Source organism: Lagopus muta, chromosome 9 (assembly GCF_023343835.1).
Source record: "Lagopus muta isolate bLagMut1 chromosome 9, bLagMut1 primary, whole genome shotgun sequence".
Taxonomy (NCBI): domain Eukaryota; kingdom Metazoa; phylum Chordata; class Aves; order Galliformes; family Phasianidae; genus Lagopus; species Lagopus muta.
This window is the reverse complement of record NC_064441.1, coordinates 6,653,302-6,674,283: the sequence shown is the minus strand read 5'-3', so window position 1 is coordinate 6,674,283 and position 20,982 is coordinate 6,653,302. Positions and strand designations below refer to the sequence as shown.

The 20,982-nt window shown below is 38.5% G+C and overlaps 1 protein-coding gene across 4 annotated transcripts in view; it reads left to right on the top strand.

Moving 5' to 3' along the window:
- The window catches only part of PEX5L (peroxisomal biogenesis factor 5 like), a 92,406-nt gene that overhangs the window by 34,108 nt on the left and 37,316 nt on the right, over window positions 1-20,982 (top strand). For 2 of the 4 annotated variants that reach the window (XM_048955023.1, XM_048955019.1), the window contains exon 2: window positions 19,799-19,864. The exons of the other annotated variants lie outside the window; for them this stretch is intronic. In XM_048955023.1, the coding sequence (XP_048810980.1) occupies window positions 19,799-19,864 (66 nt within the window). The remainder of the gene's footprint in view (window positions 1-19,798; window positions 19,865-20,982) is intronic. 4 annotated transcript variants of the gene reach the window in all.

The window sequence follows — 20,982 nt, the reverse complement described above, 5'->3', positions numbered from 1 at the left end:
GCAGCACATTGTAAGTTTCACTTCACCTTTCAACGTCTATTTTGAGACATTAAATCCAACATTCATATTGCCTTTCAGAACTCCCGTCTATCACAAGTAATTGTAGTTGATCTACTGCATTTTTTGTGTGCAATACTGTGCTATTCTACAGTTTTCAAACTGCTGAAATAATATACTTTCAGTTCTTATTTTGGCAATAAATTCCTCCTGTAAAATTCAGACTTGCTCTTTGCTGTCCTGAACTCCTGTATAATTTGCAGCTAAAAGGCAAACTGCTTTTTGGTTTGTTGTATTTCATTAGTAAATATAGCAAATCCTGTGCAATAGGTTTATAAAATTCAAGTTCAGCATTTTTGCTAGGGAAAAAAATGGCAAAAAAATTCCCCTTAGAGGACCTACATTAACTGGTTACACACTGCTTTTTTAATGTCTATCCAGGCAGAATTCTGCACAACCACACCAGGGTTACTGTAGTAATTGTGGAAGCCTTGAAGGGAAAAGATAATAGTGTTCAAAACAGAACTTTGCCAAAATTTCAGTCTCTTTTAGCTTGGACACTGGCAGATGGTAAACATTAAAGAAGTAAAAAAAAGACCTTTGGAAAGAGTTCATCTTACCTATAAGCAAGATCATCACCTAAAGCAGCATCATATCCTTCTAACATATCCTCTGTCCTAAGATAAAATCAGGTAAATATCCCTATGCAAAATTTCTGTGCCTAGACAGCACCAAAACAACACCAGTGTCTGTGACACAATAATAAAGAGATCTAGATTTAAATTTGTTCGGCACACTCTTTCTTCCTAAGTGTATTAGCAACATTAGCTTACAGAATTTGGTGATGATTAACACAGCTCTGGAGAGGCCAACGCTTAAATGATTTAAGATAAGGGCCTGAACAAATGCTCACAATGCCTGAGGCTCAAATCCTGACACAGAAATGCATACCCATACATATGCTTAATGTTTCTCCACATCAAATATTACACAAGATATTTTTTCCTCATAACAATGCCTCTAGTAAGGTTCAGCTCAAAAATCCCAAAATAGAATACATAAAGATCCCTTATTCAGCCATCTTCCCCTATCAGCTGTTAAAAAATGGTTATATTTCTGAAGTCTTTGCTGGAATCATATCCATCCAACCAAGAAATAGAGTGCCAATGCCACATCCTTAAAGGCAGCAAACCGCACAGAAGCAGAGTATTCAAAACACATCTGTAATCCTTCAGTAGGCTGAAACATGTTTACATGAGAACCCGTTCAATAACTGAAGAAAAAGCCTGTAATTGAAAATCAAGGACTGTTCACACATGATTTCTCAACAGGAAGAAGGGAGTGAATGCTCAACCCATCCCTCCTGTCATTTATAATGCAGAGATTCATTCTTTACATCAAGTACTCACTAGAGAAAAAGGCTTGTACTCCAACTTCTTATTGTTTTAAGCACATTTTCTTTTCTTTTGAAGATTTATTTTAGCTTAATGGCTATGTGAGTGGCAATGCCAAGCAAAGATACTATTCATGATCTGCAGTCCAGCACCAGTAGTATTAGTAGCATTGGTTAGTATTAGACCACAGTTAATCACGAGTTTCTAGCAAGGATGCAAATAGGGACCAGTGTCTCTATCACAATTAACGTGATGGAAAAGAACATGATGTTCAGCAGAGGAGGCAGAGCCTGCCTGCACCAGGTACACAAGCAGTGAGTAGTTTATATAACAGCAATAAGATGCACTGAGCATGGATCTGTCAGAGCATTTGTGTGATTGCTTGTGCCAGATGATGTGCACCATCACAAAGAGTTTACAGCCGAAATGAACCACAAGGAATGAAAACAAATTGGGAACAAGTGGCTGTTTCTCTGTTAGAATTTTACATGTGAAAAAAACAAACCGATATAGATACATCAACACAGTGAAATTGCCAGAGAGCCCAATTTAAAATCCATCTCATTTGTGGCCTTCTGACATAACGTGCTTGGAGCACATATTTCTTCAGAATCCTTATTTCTATAGCCAGATTCCATGGTAAAATCTTCAAAGCCATCCTCTCCAATTCCAACACTAATCATGTAAGAACTGCTCTTCTCAAAACAAAGGCAAACATTCAAAACTCCAACAGAAATCTAAAGGTCAGGCATTTACATTTCCCCTACTTGGTACCTTTTCCAGTTAAAAAAAAAAAAAAAAAAAAAAGGTCATGCAGCCATGCATCTATTCAGCACGTTCCTCATTATTCTAACATTTTTTACCCTTTAGAAAATAGAGGGTGACATATCCTCTGTTAATGAGAGTGCTGCTAGAAACCAGTTATTAAACAGATTAAATTTACTCTTAATATCTTAGTATAGAAGTAAATTGCTTATAATTTTGAAGTGATTGTCTTGCATAACACTGAGTGCAACATTCCTCTCTGTGGAAGCACACTAATGAGCCATGTCTCCTCCACACAAGAGCATTGCTCATACGTATCAATTTCAAAACGTGTCACAGACCGGGCCATCCGCCTCCCAGCAAAAACCAATCAAACCACATTAAAAGTAGAGATTAGTAACAGATTATAACACTGCAGGAAAGTGCAATTAGTTTCTGCCACAAACCACAGCTGTTATACCATCAGCAATATTCATAAAATTGATTATGAACAATTTCAGAGGGAATCCTGTGGGAAGTTCCACCTTGACAGAGCTGTTTTGGCCACTTCCTCAGCTGCACGCTCTGCAGCCACGTGCTGCATTTTGGAAAAAAGGAGGAACTCTTTGGAAGTTCACAAGGACCAAAGCTCGCTCGCTCTCTGGCAAAGGAGATTCAATAACTTCTTTGATGAAGGAAACTCTTGATGAAGCCAGAGGATACACTGATGTCTTGTAGGAAGCACTTCCAATGGCTTAATTCCAGCCCCATGCTGTGGCGTCCTTTTCTTCCTCCATAGAACTAACACAAAGACTGAATCACAGCATTAGCTGGCAAATAATAGCTAAGTGAAGCGGGGTTAGACAGGACAATGGTAAAGAAGATGATTTACACTCCTCTTGCTTACACACAGAGCCTTCCTCCAGGAATGGCCAGCAGAAGGCAAGTCACCTGCTGGACCCAAACCAACACCAGCCCATTGGTAACAGAGCAGTGAGCTCAAGGAGACTGTCAGGCAACAGCACAGATCTCAGCTGGACTCACCAACAGAGGAGCTGTATTCCGCTGTCAGCAATTCCACCTTCAATGCTTCTATCAACAGTTAGACCCATATCCTGCCTCTTCATGGATGCAGAAGTCGACCCACAATTGCCTAAAGGAGGATGTAGGATTGTATGTACTTTAAGCTGATTTAAAAAATAATGCAACACAAGTACAACTCCTCTTTTTTTTTTTTTTTTTCTGTCAAAAATGCATTGGACACTTGGGAGCTAGGAGCTCAAAGGAGGGCATACTGAAAGTTGCAAAGACAGAATTAGGAGGCACAAGGCACCTGGCCTTCCTCAGGAAGCAGCAGACTCCCAGGAGAGGCCTCATAACACCTGAGTGCTTTGGCAAGAGCTTGCTGAATTCACAACATGGATGAGGCCAAACGGCTGTGCAATGTGATGTGCCAAGAGACCTAATTAGCTTCAGAAGGTTCATAGACATGGACAGGAGGAAAATAAAGCTCTTTACATTATTGAACCCTGCTCCAAAATTAACTTTAAACTTTGTCAATAAACTGCCCTCTAGGAAAAAAAAAAACATTCCTAGTGTAGATTTTCAGCTTCAGGATATTTTTCAGCTGCTTGATACCGTGATAAACAGCTGCTCCCTGTCACAGCACACATACTGTGCACTGAGAGCTGGAAATCCATTCTAAGAAGAGGCCAGTATAGCATAAAACCAAACAGGCTACTCTCTAGGCTGATCAGTGCTCTGGACATTAATAATTTCATCCCAGTTTTTACTCTTCAATGTTTGATTATGTGATATATCTTTGTTCTCAAAAAGAACTGTGGATACTTGACAAATGCAGTGGGTAAAATAACAAGGCAGAATGAAGCCTACCAAATTCTGGAAACAACGCAGCTTTTCAGCTGAATCGTCAAATAGAGCTACACCCAGTGCATGTTTAGAGCAGCTCTGTGCATAACCTGACTAATGGCAAGTGAGTGTGTGTTGTTGAAATACAATCATACAATAGTTAAAGCTCTAGAACTCCCACATTCATGTCTCTACAGCTTCTGAATCTTCTTCATGGCTTCCTTAAAATAAGATTCCACTGCGGAGAAATGAAATGTTTCACTTCACTGAGTCTTTTTACTAATTTGAGCTAGGAAAGAAGTTCATTATGCAAGGTAGATCACACATGTTTAAAAGCTTAAATCTCTAGATTACAACTTAACAGAGAATGTGTAAAGTTCAGCTAAAATATCCCTCCAAAACAAGCAAATGGGAAAAACCACCACTGTGCCTCAGAACACAAAAATGCCCATTGGCAGACAGCAGCTGGGGTATCTTCTAAGTGCACTGCATGAAGATGCGGAGCTATAGGATCACACAGGTCACACATGTACAACATACTTCTGGAGCTTAAGACAAAACCTTCACTGTTTATTACCAATTTTAACTTTATACCTCCAGCTCATTTCCACTAACAGCTAAAGTCTGGATGCAGGATTGTTCAGAGCTTTATCAAGTCACAGCAAAGCTTCAGTTGAAAATCAGCTTATGCTACAATGTGCAAAGATTTCTCCAATCATTAATATTTTGGGATGACCCTGAACAGATGCCATCCATCCTTTGTAATCACCCTTTTTGTGAAAAGCTCTAGGGAACTGGCCACTACTGCCACTACTACACCTAGTTGCATGTGTCTTGTGAGACTATCAAAATGACATACCTTGCTGGAGACACAATTAGAAGAAGAATCACTGCAAAAAGTAACACGAAGACTGGGAGTTAAAATACAGGCTGTACTCATAGATGTTGATAATCCACCTGCTGTCATAAAATTATTAAAAACATTACTGTGAAACAGATCTATTTCACCTGCCCTCAAAACCACAAGTTGCAGGTGTAAGCTGGCACCATGAAAGCAGCATGCCTGCTGCTATTCCAAGTGGCTGTGAGATGAGAGGAAGGAAAACTTGAGAAGTTTTCCAAAATCCACAGATCTTAATCATTATGCATAAATACTGAAAGTGCACCATGATGAATTATCATTATGAAGGCACAGATACTGAGCTCCACTCGGTGAAGCCCTTGATTACTCCCATGCATTTTAAGCTATGCCCCAATTTCTATGGCAAACTCCTCAGAAAGCTTAGGCTGTCAAATCCAAGGAAAATAACTGATTCTTACCCCCTCTGAGCCTTTAACCACCATAACACACAAGAAATACAGAAATAAATCTGCACTATGCATGTGAGCACAGAAGCAGAGAAACTTTCAGTGCTGAGTACATGCTTTTAATCTCACTTCATCATGTCTAACACCTCTCCCTCCTATAAACTCTTGGCTGAGCTGATCCCACAGCACACTTTGTGAGGGCTGACGATCTCATCAGTCTTCTCTTTCGCTTCTGACATATCTCATTATCTGCGTTCTCCCTTCCTCTGTCTGAACCTCAGCAGTTTTCACCTCAACAGCTGTCTCTGTTCTCTAGAAACAAGTATTTATAAGAAAACTTAATCCCTGATTTGGAACAGCAGGTTGCTGTGAAACTGAAAACAGGACCGTGACTTCTGTCAATATCTATTAAATACATATGCAAAGTGAAACTGATACAGAGTACTTACAACCCAGGTTTCCCATGGCTCGCCTGCAGCTGTGCACACTAGTGAGGGATGACTTCAGGCTCTCTCATTTTTAAATATTCATGACACTTCATGATTATAATTCCTGATCATTCACACAATATATTCATGAGCATCATTCGCTGCTTGGAACTACACTTAGGTCACATTAGAAATTACAATTCAGAGATTGTTTTGTACTGGATAAACAGGAATTGTATGCAAATTTTTAATGTTTATTTTTAAAGGATTCTTAATGTTTTTGACTAAGTTGGGAATACAACAGATTGCAACAAGGGAAGGAGGACTTATTTTGGTAAATATAATTCCTGCTTACAGGATTTGCTGAGTACCCCTTATAGCTGGAGAGGGCAATGAGATTGTGAGCATTTACCATCTTACAGGGTCAGACCATCACTACTGCCTCAATTCCACCAGGTTAATGCTCTAAGGGCAGATAACGAATGCTGGCCTATGGCACAACCCCAACTATTAATAGAGCATTATATTTAGTATCTAGTTGTGTGAGATTTTGGTTTTATACATGTTCAGATAGATGGATGTACTGATGTTAGACGAGCTTTCATCTTTCACGTGTACCTACAACCAGAACATGGGATATATTTTCTGTATTTATTATTGCATTACTCAGACCTTGATGAAAGTAGAGGAGATATGCCAAACTATCTATTCCTGCTGTGAACTACCAACAGACTGGTTTGAGGAAACAGTTGCAGAACACACTGTACTCAGGTTCTCACAGACTTGCAACATAGCAACACCAACAAAGATAGGCAGCAGTGTAAAACCTTACAATAGGAGAATTTGTTGCATTTTAACCTGGCTTGCTAATTGCTGGCTCTACACCACAAAAGCTAGCAACTGTTGGGGACTTCCATAAACCGAAATGGTATTGTAATTTTTCAATACCTTGTTTCATAGCTTAGATTTCCAGCAACATAGAAGGAAAACAGAGTGGGTTTTTGTTGCCCTTTGTTCACTTCAATCACTTCATGTACAAATGAAGTAAAATTTCGATTTCTTGTAGTAATAATGGCTGCAGTTTAAGTACAGTTTCATCCTTTATTTCACATTACTAACCAAAACGTTTTCCCTTGCAAGTGGTGAGGGATGGCTGTGCTTCCTATTTACCCCTCGTGCCACATTCCCTTTTCTCTTTCAACCTACCTATCACGGGGATGCATTTTTCACCAGTATGCTCCTATATGGCCTCTGGCTTTGGTTCACAATTCTGAACCACTTTTAATTGAATTTTCTACTGCAGAAGAGTTTCCTCGCATCCATCCACCCAGCAGGACGCCAGGAAAAAAAACCCAAACATCAAGCTCTCAGGAGCTGCTCTGCTCTACTGCAGAGCCAACAGGCGCCTTGTAAAGCTTCCTGCTGACTGCTAAGCCTCGCCATCAAATTCAGAGATTCCTTTACATCTCTCTGCTCCCACTGCTTTTATTCCTCTTGCTGCTGACATCAGGTAGTTCTTACAAAATGCACAATCAAGAAAAGAGATAAGCTTTGAAACCTTGTTTTTCTCTTTTGCGTTTCATCCCTGAAAACAGTGAAACCAACCCCAAAAATAAGTGTAAAGTAGAAAGCCCAAACAAAAAACCAACCACTTTTGATTGAACGTATGTAAGTTCACTTTAAATGCCCACATTTCTTTTTCACTGAAAAGGATTGACTGATATGACTGACGGCTGCATGCAATTTCTGCAAATGTTCAGATGAACATAATTTTGTGCAGAAATATAACAGCTACAGATCAGCACACATCGAGTGAATGCACATTCAGGGTGTAAGTTTGGATAGGGGCAGGTCTCCATTGCCATTTCATTTTAAGACACCCCTATTTATTAACACTATGAATTAAGGTATAAAGCCCAGCACAGAATTTCATAACTTACGTCACTGAATCACAATCTGGGGCCCAGAAAATAAGTTTTCTCAATAAAATCTTCTCTCCCAAGGAGACTAACACAGCTTGGTGCTGCTTTGTTCAAGTTTTATGAAAAGAGAAAAAGCATTAGAAACATCAGCACTGCGTTCAAGGCACAGGTAATCCTTCAGGGTGCATTTGCCTGCTCCCTAGTGAGCCTCACAGTGACAGATATAATAACCCCACGACAGCTGCTGTGTGAGTTTGTCAACAAAAGCTTTGTCACATGATTCATGTGCCACCAAGCAAACTTCCATACTTGTTTTAACATCAAAACTGTGTCACGGAAACATTTAGAAGATGAATCAGTAAGAGAATCTTTTTATAGATCCCTAACAGTGGGAAGCCTGCTGGTTCTGAAACGCAGTTGTCCTGCTGGGAGAGAACAAAAATGCAGAGCTCAAGTCAAGACAAATTTTCTTAGTTGATGTATCACTGAGGGAAAGAAGAATTAACTATGCAAAGACAAGGCTTATTTACCCAGCAAGAAAGAAATAAGCCTCTTAAGTTGAGGATTTTTTTTTTTTTTTAAATACAATTTTTGACCTTTGTTTTGAAGTGATTTTCTGTGCAAAACTGTCACGCTCTTATTTAAGAATAAAACTGAAAATGAAGGAACACAGGTTCACACGAATGTCCAGTCCCCTACAGAAATATGCCACCATCTTCTCTGTAGGCAGATAACCACCTTAAAAATAATTTTTCCCCACTGCTGAGCACAGAGCCAGAAGTTCTACTTGGGAACAGCTTTATTCAGAGCATTCTGTAAGGTGCTCTATCTTTCAGTCCATACAGATGTCCTTTTCTAAATAATATTAAATCAAACTATAAGTCAGAGAAATGCCAACATTGAACAATAGCTGCTGCACTGTAATCTGCGTTCATAAGAAATCACAGCTGTGCTTTGTTGGTCTGCAGTGCAATTCTAACTTGCTGGTTTCAATAAGTGTGTTTCACAGGCTGATTGGTTCTAGGTATGATATTCAGCATAGCAGGACAGTGAGCAACATACATCAGGCCAAGCTTCAAAAAGTGCAACAGAAATTTCTAATGTTAGTTCTGATACCATTTCTGACTCACTGAGCACACGGTTCTCAGAGGACAAATTTCTAAGTGTTGATATATTTACAGAAGAGTAAAAATGAGGGCCAAAGAATCGACTTACATTACTGTTTTACAGTAGGATGTATGCAAATACATGTTTTACTAGGAGGATGTATACAAATCATAGCATGAAACAGATAGCAAGTGATAATTTGGAGTAGAACACCATTATGACAAAAGGCTTCTGGGACCTTTAGGGTTCCACTACAAAAAGGCAGAAAGTGGCAAGAAAATAAAAAGAGGAAGGTCAGCAGAGAATTCTAAGGCCAATGATAAAAGACAAAGAACAGAAATGTACATTCATGAAATTCCCTCTGCACAACATCACACGTAGCTTGAAGGGTGAACCTGGGAGAAGAAAGGTAACACCTCTGCAACTTCCCAGCAGGTCTAGCAGTGTCACTTGAGCAGGTCGCTGAAGTCACTGGGTGTAGCAGCATTCTGCACCACTAAAGAGAAGTGACAAAGCAAACTGCAAAATGGCTTCTGTGGGTGCATGGCATGAGCAGGCAGTAATCCAGTCTCTCAGCTTCTTCTTTCTCTGAACTAAGAGGACAGCAAGACAGCAAACCTTCTCTCACTCAGGGACAGCATTAGAGAGGTGAGAATTACAAATTTCATGAATTGATATTTTTTCATTATAAATGAATGTATATTTGAGGGTCATTCCTGTGAGATACAAGTGATGTACAAAACAAAGCTTTTTTGGTAGCTGTTATGTACGTGGTTAACTAGGGTGAGCACATGCAGTCTTACAACTCTAAAAGAGAGGAATTACAAGGCATTACTGCATCACATGGTGCATGCAACCCCCAAATGTAAAGCTACTTGCTTAATGCTACAGAAAAATCCTACCGACAACCCTTGCCAAGTTCTCATTTTCTTAGCTTCTACAGTATTTGTAAAAACTGAAAACCATCCATGATTTACTGAAGCCTATAATACTTCTCATTAGATTATAATAACTGGCTTGAAATCGTGAAAGCCAGGCTAAAGATGTCAGGCGTGGTAATAGCAACTCCGAGGTGGGCAGCTATGAGACAAACAAGGCCGGGTTTTGTTCTTGACCTTTCTCTTGTGGACAGAAAGCTAATTGTGCACGTAGCCTTTGCTTTACAAATCAACAAGGAAACTTCATACTGGCATTTCACATCGCAGCACAAGACACACATACTGCTCATATTCATTGCCTGTACTTTGGATCCACGCTTACCCTCAAAAAGCTCACTTCTGCACACAGTCAATGCCTTGTATCTAGTAACAACTCATTTCAGGCTACCTGCATGTATTCCTCTACTTGTGAGAGAAAAGAGGCGTGAAAGAAAGAGTTTTTTTTCAGGATAACACAGTAACATTTGAAAGGAAATGGTCCTTCATATAATACAAAACAAGAACAAGTTCTTGGTCCACCTTAGATAAACTGTCCTTAATCACTGCCACTGTAACCGACCCAACAAATTTACTCTATTAATGAAATGAGACAAAATGTGTGAAAAACTGAAGTGTGGTTGATGAGAGGACATTTCAGTTTGGAAAGGAAAGTGCGAAAATAGCTCCAAGCTCTCCTTTTCACTTCACTGAACACAAATCAACTGTTTGAGTTTATTGGCTGCTAATGATTCCAAGGGCACTTTATGTTAAGGTGTGAAAAGGAAGGGGAACGGAAAATCCTGACCATGCTGTGTACATTCGGCTCAGCCTTCACAGCTCAGCCACAGCTTGGCAGGGTTTCAAATAAGGCAGCTCCTTTGTGGAGCCAGACAACACCCCCGTGCACAGGGAAACGCTGCTGTGTTCTCATTCTGCCAGGCATTCTGCAGGAGTACACAGCGCCTGTCCTTCCTCTGACAACATGGAGCTACGCCACGCCAATACCACAGGCTGCCTCACTCCTGGAAGTCCTCATTCCCTCATCTGTGCCTGATGCTCTCTGGCACAGGTCCCTCAGGACCATCACACACATTTCTCAGTCTTCTTTGCTCATGGGCATCTAAGAGAAGGAATGATTTGATTCACATTTTACAAACATGCAGGTTTAGTTTCTAAGAGCTTGAGATTTTGGCACATGTTTGGTATGTTATCCCACCTCCCTCAGTTACTCCATTGGAGCAAACTCTGGGTTGAAGCACATGCCATTGGGCCTCTCACTGCTATCACCATCTGTGACAGCTTCTTTTTTTCTCAATTATGCTCATTCTATCCGGGCTAAAAAAAAATCTTCCACTCCTTGCCAGTCTAAGCATATGCCTATATGTTTGTTTTTGAAGTAACTGTTGCTGATCCAACTTGACAGTGCCATCTTTCATGTTATTTCACCAGGGTCCCGTTAACGTGAAATGCTGTAAACTTATGTCAAGAGTCACGTTTGGATCAAGCCTCCCTTATTTATGAGGCTTTCAAAGTGAAATAAAGCAGCAAAGCATTTCAGTGAACACAAAGTTCACAGTGCTGCCTGACAGACTGATATTAGCAGTGCCAATAGAAAAGCTATTTTCTGTCTAAACCCACTAGGAGACCAGTGACTTACTGCTGGACAGCAAATATACTGTTTCTTTTCCCCTGCTGGCTCAGCTGCACCCTTCTGAGCAGAACACAAAGCCAAGAAACACAGAGATACCTCCTATTTGTAACATCCTATCTTATCCTCCTCACCCCACCTACCTCCCCATCAAGGGAAGCTGCTAGATGCACCTCCCATGTTTTTGTCAGCTACATCCTGGCTATAGCACAAATAGCAAACACAAGCAAGCTGCTTTCCCTTATTACCTCTCATAACAAAACATTTATTGAGGCAGTCTGCAAGTACCTTCATAGCATTCACTCATCATTGCTCTTTAACTTAAGATTTATTTTAATGTTCAAGAACTGCTCATTCTAAATGAGTGTGTTCTTCTGGAAGGGCATACAAGCATGTATAGCACCGGGCTACAAGATTAATACAGATCTTTTTTTCTTAATAGAACCTCTAAGGAGAAATAACTCTGACAACAGCTGTCACTCTGCTGTCAGACAGCTTAACCTCTGCAGCCAGAAGGGATCGTGCCCTGAGCTGTGGGGAAGATTTAGTACCATTTCTACCCCTAGAAAGCATTAAAGTGTCACAACAAGCATAACTGATGATTTAATAATTTTTGCACCTGCAATCCTCATTAGGAAGTTTTGAGAATCCAGAACCTTTCTGTAAAGAAATTTACCATTACCAGCTTCTTTTTATTGCCAGCTTACAGAATTCTAAAAACATATCTAAACATCAAGAAACTACTTTTTTCCTTAATAGATGATTGTTTCTATATAGAAATAAATAAGAGAGGTAACACTTACGACAAATATTACTTTTAACTGCATTACATTAACTTGATACAGGAGAAGATGGGCACCTGTTTAAACAAAGCGCATCTGTATTAGCGATGTGCTTGCTGTAAGAGATGTAGATATTGCCTTTGGGTCCTTGCAGCACAGACCCAGCATTAATCACTGTCACTGCAGTCAAATCCACAGAAGCCAAGAATACTACAAAAGAGTATTTTTATACAAATGCCATGGATGTGGCCCATTATGCTAAAATTGGTATAGATTGGTGAATGAGCCTTTAACTGCCCAAGACACAGCAGAACTTCTGATTAGGTTCTAATTACTTTTTTGTGCCTCAGTTGGTTTTTTTTTCATTTTCGTAATTAAATTCCTGCAGCATTAGCAAAATTCCTTCTCCACAGTAGTTGTACACACCAAAGAATTAAGAATATTTTCAGACTATGCTCATAATACCTCAACATTAAGAACTTGCTTCCTGAAGGTTTCTAGACTGTGTGATAAACGAAGAGCTAAATGAAGGGATAGTAGCATAATCTCCTCCAAATGGGCTTATACGATGCTGCTAAGGCTGCTTTTGCAGCATTAACATACTTCAGATGAGATCATCCCAGGGCAGAAACTGTGCACAGAGGCCATCACCAGGTCAGGGACATTAAGTTATTCTGCAGTCACACCATTATTCCACTGCCTCTTCTACTACTGCTATTGTCTGATAAATGGCAATCTGCTATTTTTAGGGAAGAAAAATAAAGGGGTAAACATATCCTACTACACTGTATTAAAAATAGAGCCTTATTCTCACCAGTAAGTACACTAAGACTCAGAAGCCTTTGTTACCAAGAACACACAGCACAAGAGACATAGAATAAAGACTCTGGGGTCAAGGATATAGCCCCAGGCTTCTTTATGACCAAAGCGCTGTAACAGCTCTACTTTAGTTTCCATTTGTTGTAGAAAGGACTCAAATCTTTAAGTTCTGGCAGAAAAATGACATCATAAATTCGAGGGTACCAAATGTTTCTGTTATGGAGGAAATCAAACATTTATTTTACAGAAAATGTTAAATGTATCCTGGCAGCATTCAGAATGTTGGCTGGTGAGAACACAGTTATTGCAAGAAATTAAATTTTAAAAACGAAATAAATTCAATCATAACCACCCCGACCTATTGATTTCAAACCCATCACTCAGCAAGATGTGTTCTTATTAGTTCATATGTGCAAGAGTAACCACAGGTCTGATGGGAAAGTAACTTCAAAAGAAATCCAGATCATACTCTTCTGTCTGTTTAACAAAGAGCCAAAGATAAAGCAGAAATGCTAAGCAGAATTAAATCTTCTCCTATAACACATGTCACTGTATAAAAGAGTTAAAGTGAAAGCGTGGATTTTGATCCCATAACATTTACCCCAGCTTTACAGAACTCAAATCCTGAGATTTTCATCCTAATCTTCAATAAGAGTTAATACTGATGAGAATACATTACAAACCATCTTTGTGTCCAAGCTGTCTCTTTGTAAACAAAATCAGAATCCAAATAACAGTTATTTTAGAAGTAACACTTGTTTAAAATAGTTCTGAAATGAGGCACCTAGCAAGAGACATCTGCCAAGTCATTCATTGAATATCTTAATATTCAAAACAGAGTGCAGAATTTTACCTGAATCTCGAAGCAACAGGGCATCAGACCAGTTGCCCTCATTCAACATCAATTTTACCTTTCCTAAATAATAATACCTTTTCCTCAAGGTTTTCAGAGGATAATCATCCCTACAGCAGCATTAAGTAACAGCCTTTTTTTGTTCCTTCCTCCACCCCCCTCCCCCATCTGGTAACATAAAACCCAAAGGAAACAACAGAAAACCCTCATGTCCAGCAGTTTTGATTAAAATTTGTTATACTCTCTACAGGTTTGCCAGATCTTTTCTATGCAGAAAACCTCAGTTTCAGGATTTAAATGATCTTAAGTCTCTCATGGAATTGTAACTACCGGATATGATCGGATTAGTATGCATGCAGAGCCTTCTTTAAGTTCTGTAAGAGAGACTTTTTTCTTTTAATTTGCATTGCTTTGCCTCTTCTTCTCATTCTAAATGTCTGCCAAGTCTCTGTTCAAGCTACAGAAATCACACACAAAAGAGTGGGCAAGTGGGACTCAATTCTGTTTTCAGTTATCCAGGTGTACAGCTATAGAATGAATGGCTTCGTAATGATACCCAACTGGAGGAAGAGTAAAGTGCTTCAGCTTGCAAACACTTGGAAAATATACATTTCTTCTATTTTCCAGTAAGACCAAGCGAAGATGACATCATTTTAACATTAGAGTCTGTATCATTAAAAAAAAATAAACACACACATAAAAAACCACCTCAAACTTGTATCATATTCTAGGCACGGTTCTGGTTATCTGCTGTGCCTACACACTATTTGGAGACAGAAAGCACCCTGCAGACTTATCTCTCCCCAGTGATCATCCCTCTTTATTCTCTGCAAAAGCTAGTTTGAGATTGAAGACAGAAAGCTACAAGGTACTTAGAGATAACATTTTATGCTTCTGCTTTATTAATTGCTAAACTTTTGCTTGTCAAAACATCCTATGTGAGAATACAGGAACCCTTCAAAAGAAATACAAAAACAGAGTTTAAAAGTGCAGAACTGCAAAAACACATCCAAGCAAAATCTGTTCTAATCAAGGTTCCCAACATCTCTAAACATTTGCAACACAAAGAAATTAGCGTTCATCTCAAGCTTTGGAGCTCAAGGCATTGCCTGAGGCTAAATGAAAACACCTATCAGTTACACTGAGGGCTACCCTACCGCTACATCCAACTTGTTTTTAACCTATAAAGCATTTTATATAAAACAGGCTCAGAAACAGCTGTCTCGTAATCAACAATTTGTTCAGACTAATGTTCTATATTCTGAATTTCCTACAAAGACAATTTTTCACTCCTGGTCTTTGATAAACCTCCAATTTTTCCAACTGAAAATTACCAGCTCTCAGATATTTTTTCCTAAAAAAATAAAATTAAAAAGCACAAGTTATTGTTTTTTGAACTACTATTGTTAGTCACGTCATTCGCTCCTGTCTAGGAGCATTCGTGCTCTGTCTAGCTGTCGCATTACATCTTGAAGAGCATTAACAGTAACACAGAAGTTCTCCATCTATAGATCACTTCTTGTAGCCCAAACTCATTTCAACTGAATTAAACAGATGAGTCATTATTCTGGATTAACACCCTCGATGTTGGGGGCAGGGCAGGCTGTCAAAGAACTGAAACAATTCTGATTTCTACCCCTTAAAACTCAACAAAGCGATTCTTACAGAGAAAAATACGTAAAAGCTATGTAATTCTTAAATAGTTTTCAAATCAAATACCAAAATATTTACTGGCTGTTTCAAGGCAAAAAATTAACAATTTTATTTTTAGTAATGATCCCACTTCTAGCCCTCTAGTTACTCAGAAAGTAAACTGCTTCAGCAGTAATATTTCCTGTCTCAAAGGAGGAAAGCACAGACTGACAGTGCAGCCTTTAATCTAAGCTCATGCTGTAGGCTGTTAGCCCACATTCTCTGAGCGCTGTAGGAGATAATGCCACTCACACCTGGGTAGCAGCTTTCAGGTGCAAGGAACCCCAAACACATTAGAGAGAGCAATGCATTACATGCTGGAGCAAACTGGTTCACACATCTTGTGTGCAGTACGCATGTGCTTAATCACTGGTGACGAATGCACCTCTCAGTCTGTTTAGTTTGCAAGTGATCTGGGCACCTTGAATTCCACTTGAACTAGTACTGGAGGAATGCCTTATTCTAACTCAGTACAGGCAGTAGAGTAATAAACTAATCCTGTTACTATTATATGCTATTCCTGGGACTCGTGACACTGAAGTCAACCAAGTAAACCCCAATTTAAAATGACTTAATATTTTGGTATTAACTCTCTCTGCTGAAGATGACCAAATAAATTTTAAATTGCCAGCTAATAAACACAACAATTTCACAATGTTCCTTGATGCAAACTAAGCAGAGACAAAATAAATTCTCTAGATATCCGCAGAAATTTTCGAAGTTGAACACAATTGTACAGGCAAAAGACTCACTCCTGTAAAATGCAGCTCAAAATCATCAAGTCAATCAAATAAACACTGAAGAGAAATGCTTCTACTTATTCAAAATGGCCATAATAAAAGATCATGCTTACACAGAAGAAAGAGATGCGAAGCAGCTCACGCAGGCCTGCAATCACAAGCAGCTACATTATATAACCACTTCATGAAAGCACCAGAACCTTAAACAACCTCAGAATAGTCAGTGTTCTTCCAGTCTTTGCTCTGAATTACAGGCTTTTTTAAAAAACTATTTACAGCTAGACCTACATTATTCAAATATTAAAAACTGTCATCTCACTGAGTAGGTATATTCCTGATGTATACTTTGAATAAAACTTTTTAACTTAAGTGGAAAAAAATCAATCAAGTTTCCTTTTTTTTTATTGTATTTTCATCATACTCGCCTAAGGACTCAGACTAGTTGAGACAAAATGAGTTAATTTGGCAGATGTTCGACCAATTTACAGTCATAGCATCTTTCAGATCAGAGGCATTAAGGACAATAATTCAAGGTTTCTTTAGAGCAAAACGGGTTCTGCAGAGCTTTCATTGGAGAGGCTTTGGAAGCAGTCCCACTTGGCTTTCAAAATGAATTTGTAGGCATCAAAATGAGACAACATCTAAAGGAAGCACATGTAATGCAACAGTTACTGATGAACAACCCGAAACCCTAACAAGACTATTTTCAATGCAAATGTTTCTAAACCTAGAATGCAGTTTAGCCACAGCATTGACATTTAAATGGAAACAGGGCACAATTCAGTAAGGGTAAATCTGAACGTTTGTGCCAATTCCTTTTTATCAGACATTATCTTTCTTTGTCAATGTTCTACGTGTATAGCAAAATATATACACATATATGTATGTATTTCCATCTAAATATTGAAGTCTGAATTATTCCATCAAAATGATCATCTTTGATTTCTCTCTTCTTTCATTCTCAGTACACAGAGAACTCAGCCATTACTGACTTAGCTGCTTTACTGTAAATTATTTGTTGGGCAAGGCTTACTGTATATTCTTACCATAAGAATGAACAACTTGGTCATGAGTCAGAAGAGCTTAAACCACCATGAACAGAAAAGCTGATGAGAGGTTCTAAAGGATGCAAGTACAATATTGGAAATATTAGCTCAGGACTTGAAAGCTGATCTACCCTGACAACACTACTTCCAGTTTAGGACCTGTAATTCATTCATACACCTCCACACCTGTCAGCACCACATTACCCAAAGGAATGATGTCCCCTTTACGTTAGGAATACCGCGCTTTGTTAGAAATGTACCAACAGCCTCAATTAAAGGGAGTTTTCTGTTTAAATATCCATCTTCTAGTGGGTCACAGAACTGCCTCACCATATGGCTTCTCATTATTTTTAATGACGTATAAGATGCAGTATATGCTACTAAAAGAAACTCGAGAAAAGCATAGATGATGAAAAGAAAGACATATGGAGAAAACACAAGCAGAAAAGCTTGAGAAAATAAAAAAAATCTAAAATAACAACACATTCCTATGCAAAATCAAGAGCTCACAATAACCTTGTGGGCACTAGAAGTCTCACGGTACCATTGCCTAGTTGTGCATGCTCATTTTGAGAGGTAAAAGTGTTCACAGCATAATGCTGAAGACATACATGTCCCTTCATCTTTAAATCACACAAAACACAAGGATTTACAGTGCATAAAACCCATTCTGAATAGGCTGCTAAATTGTTGCTGCTAAAATATATCAGCTGCCTGAGGAGCTGGACAGCAGCCAAGCATCCCAAGTTCAACATATACAGGATCCCTATTCGTTCTTCCTCATAACATAAATGATTACAGCTACTGTAACTGAAAGATACTCTTAAAGCATCTTCCATAACGTTTGCTCTGCCCAATTATTTAAGCTGATTCTCACTTTAGCAAACGGGGATAATACTCAACAGAGCAAAATACAGCAAAATATTCTGGACTGAAAAGTTGAAGTACAAAATATTCAGTGTACTTACAAGACAAAAGGCACAGTAAGTGCCAGGACTACTGAAATACCTGTTTTGAGCCCCTGCAGAAATCGGACTGGATTTCTGAGTGTTCATAGCAAGAATATGACACAGATTCCCAATTTTCACTTCTAGTTAACTGTGAGTACTGTTAAATTTGCCGTTTGCTGTGGTCAACTCAGCATCAGACCACACGAAAACACAACTCAAGCAAAATTACTTGAAAGAGTAATATATGTTCACCAATTATTACAAGTTTAAGCCACATTTCTGGAAGACGAACCACTCATTTCATGCAAACATCACCTCTGAATTCTATCTTTGATCCCCAGTCTCTGATTTAAGATAGACTAATTAGTGCATTTTCCAAGCATGGCATCTCCATTGTATAAATACGAAGCATTCGGTTATTTTAGAAGTTTAAAGAAAAAAATAAAGACTAATATATAGAATAATCCCAACGTGTCTTTGGCTTCTATAAGAACTCTACAGTATGTTGGTCAAAACAGTAACTTGGATGTGGTTTTCCAGAAGAGTATTAAGAAGAGTTGTCATGGCCTGTATCACAATTGTTTCCATCAACATATTGCAGACGAATAGAAAATGATGAGATTCATTCATTAAGCCTTTGCTTAGATGAGAAAATAACTTTACTTGCAAGTCTGCCTTATCAACTGCTTATTTAAAGATCTGGCAAATCTCAAATTGGCTGTTACAGAGTTACAGGGTTTGATCTACTATAAACTGCTGTAACAGATAAATATGTACAGCAAGCCAAAATACTAAAACAAAAACCTCCACAAAACTCAAAAAGGCCCAATAAATAAGCAGCCACAATCTCCTTTTCTTTTAAAAACAAACGTAAATCTTGCAGTGGTTATTGCTAAAGATTCGAGTACTTTGAACATGGTAATAAATGCAGTACAGATCATCATTTCAGCTGCAATTCTAAACAGTAAAAAGGTTGTCCTGGTCACAGATGAACTATCATTTTTTTCCAGTTCTTCAGCCTAATCACCTCATAGGTAAGGACAGAATGCAGAAGTATTCACTACAGCAAAGACACCAAACAAAATTTCTAACCTTCGATACCTTACAGCTAAATCCATCTTTAGTTACTAAAATAAACATCTGGACCTACCAATAGATTGGTCACTTGTATTACTTCTCCACAAAAATCTGAGCCTTTAAGCTACTCTGTAGTCTCTCTCTTTGGTTCCCAGGAGACTGCCTATTAACTTCTACTTTCAGGGCATGTTTTCCATATCATAGGCTGAGGAGCCAGAAATACATCAACCCAATTTTGTCCAGTTGTAGTCTTTTTGGAAGGCTGAAGACACCCAATAAAAAAGTAGTATTGAACCATTTGCTTTAACTAGCTAATGTACCACATTCACTCCTGAGAAACAGCACAAACATAAGTATTCATCAGGTTACTATTCTATGTTGAGCTATATCCACACTAAGCTAATGAAACGGGTCATATACGGTACCACCCGTTCCCAAGGTTTTGCAGTTATGTTTATGAAAGGTTAACAGCAGGCACTAATACAAGTATCATGACTCTTTTCAGGCAGTAGGTGAAACCTTGAAGAAAAAGTGGCTCTGTCTTCAAAAAAGTGACCTGACCTTTGCTTTGGTGGGTTTTTTACTCTGCAAGAAATAAAAAGCACTGCATGCTTTCCAATGCATCCTTTCTACCTGATAACTGTTTTGGTCTATCACTCAGCACAAAAGGACTAAGTGTTATAAAAATCAAGTAGCATGGTAATAGTGCTAAAGATTGCTCCACATGTCATTCAATAACGGAGCTTCATAGACCTGAAATGCATCATATGAGTCACGTACAGAGTAAATACATAATTGGCCAAGAACCTTTGATATGCTTAGTAATTAGAAGTAATTTTCATTGATTTAAGTATATTTAAATTAAATTTACCATGACCTTGCAGTTCTTTGGATATCAAAGGCACCATTACTCCAGCATGCTTATAACTTACACACTTTTGCTCTGTGAATTTCTTGCAGCATGCAAAGAACTCTCTTTAGGGTAGCAGGTTATGTTGCACAAGCAAGGAAACCTATTAAGGATCTGTCAATTAATAAAATCTCTTCTAAAAAACACAACAGTATGTTAAGTTCTTACATGCAATAGATGAAATGTTTCTGAAAAACCTTATAGTCATATAGTTCAGCATAAAGAAGTTGTTGTGTTTGTGTTTGTTTTTTTTTTCTTTTATATTGGACACTGAATACTTTGCTAGAGGAAGTAGTTCTGTTATATGCTAAGGTAGTAAAGAACCCCTTCTGTTTATAAACATTTAAATATATTCAAGTGTAGTGGAAAATGCTGCTTTTATGGAGTCAGATCCTGCAGTCTTCACACAGCTAAAACCTCTACTGAAATCAATGGGAGCTTTACAAGTACAACAGTGAGGATGTGCCTGGGGTCACCAGCATAGCACGGTTCTGCTGCTATGCTCAGTGCATGATCAGGCATCCTCTGCCTACTCTACTTCAAGAGTAATAGAAATGAAAATACAGATACTTACACAAATTCAGAAGATAAATACCCTTTTAAAGCAAAGAGTTCAGCTACAAAGTGTGTGGCAGATAACATTAAGGCATTTTGTGCTTGGTTAAAATATTAAATTAGATGTGAATATATGTTTTTGACTCCTTTGATTCAAAAAAGAATGTATCTGAAGTGCATTTTAAGAAAAATTTCTAATAAATTACATCAAGTTCAATGATTTT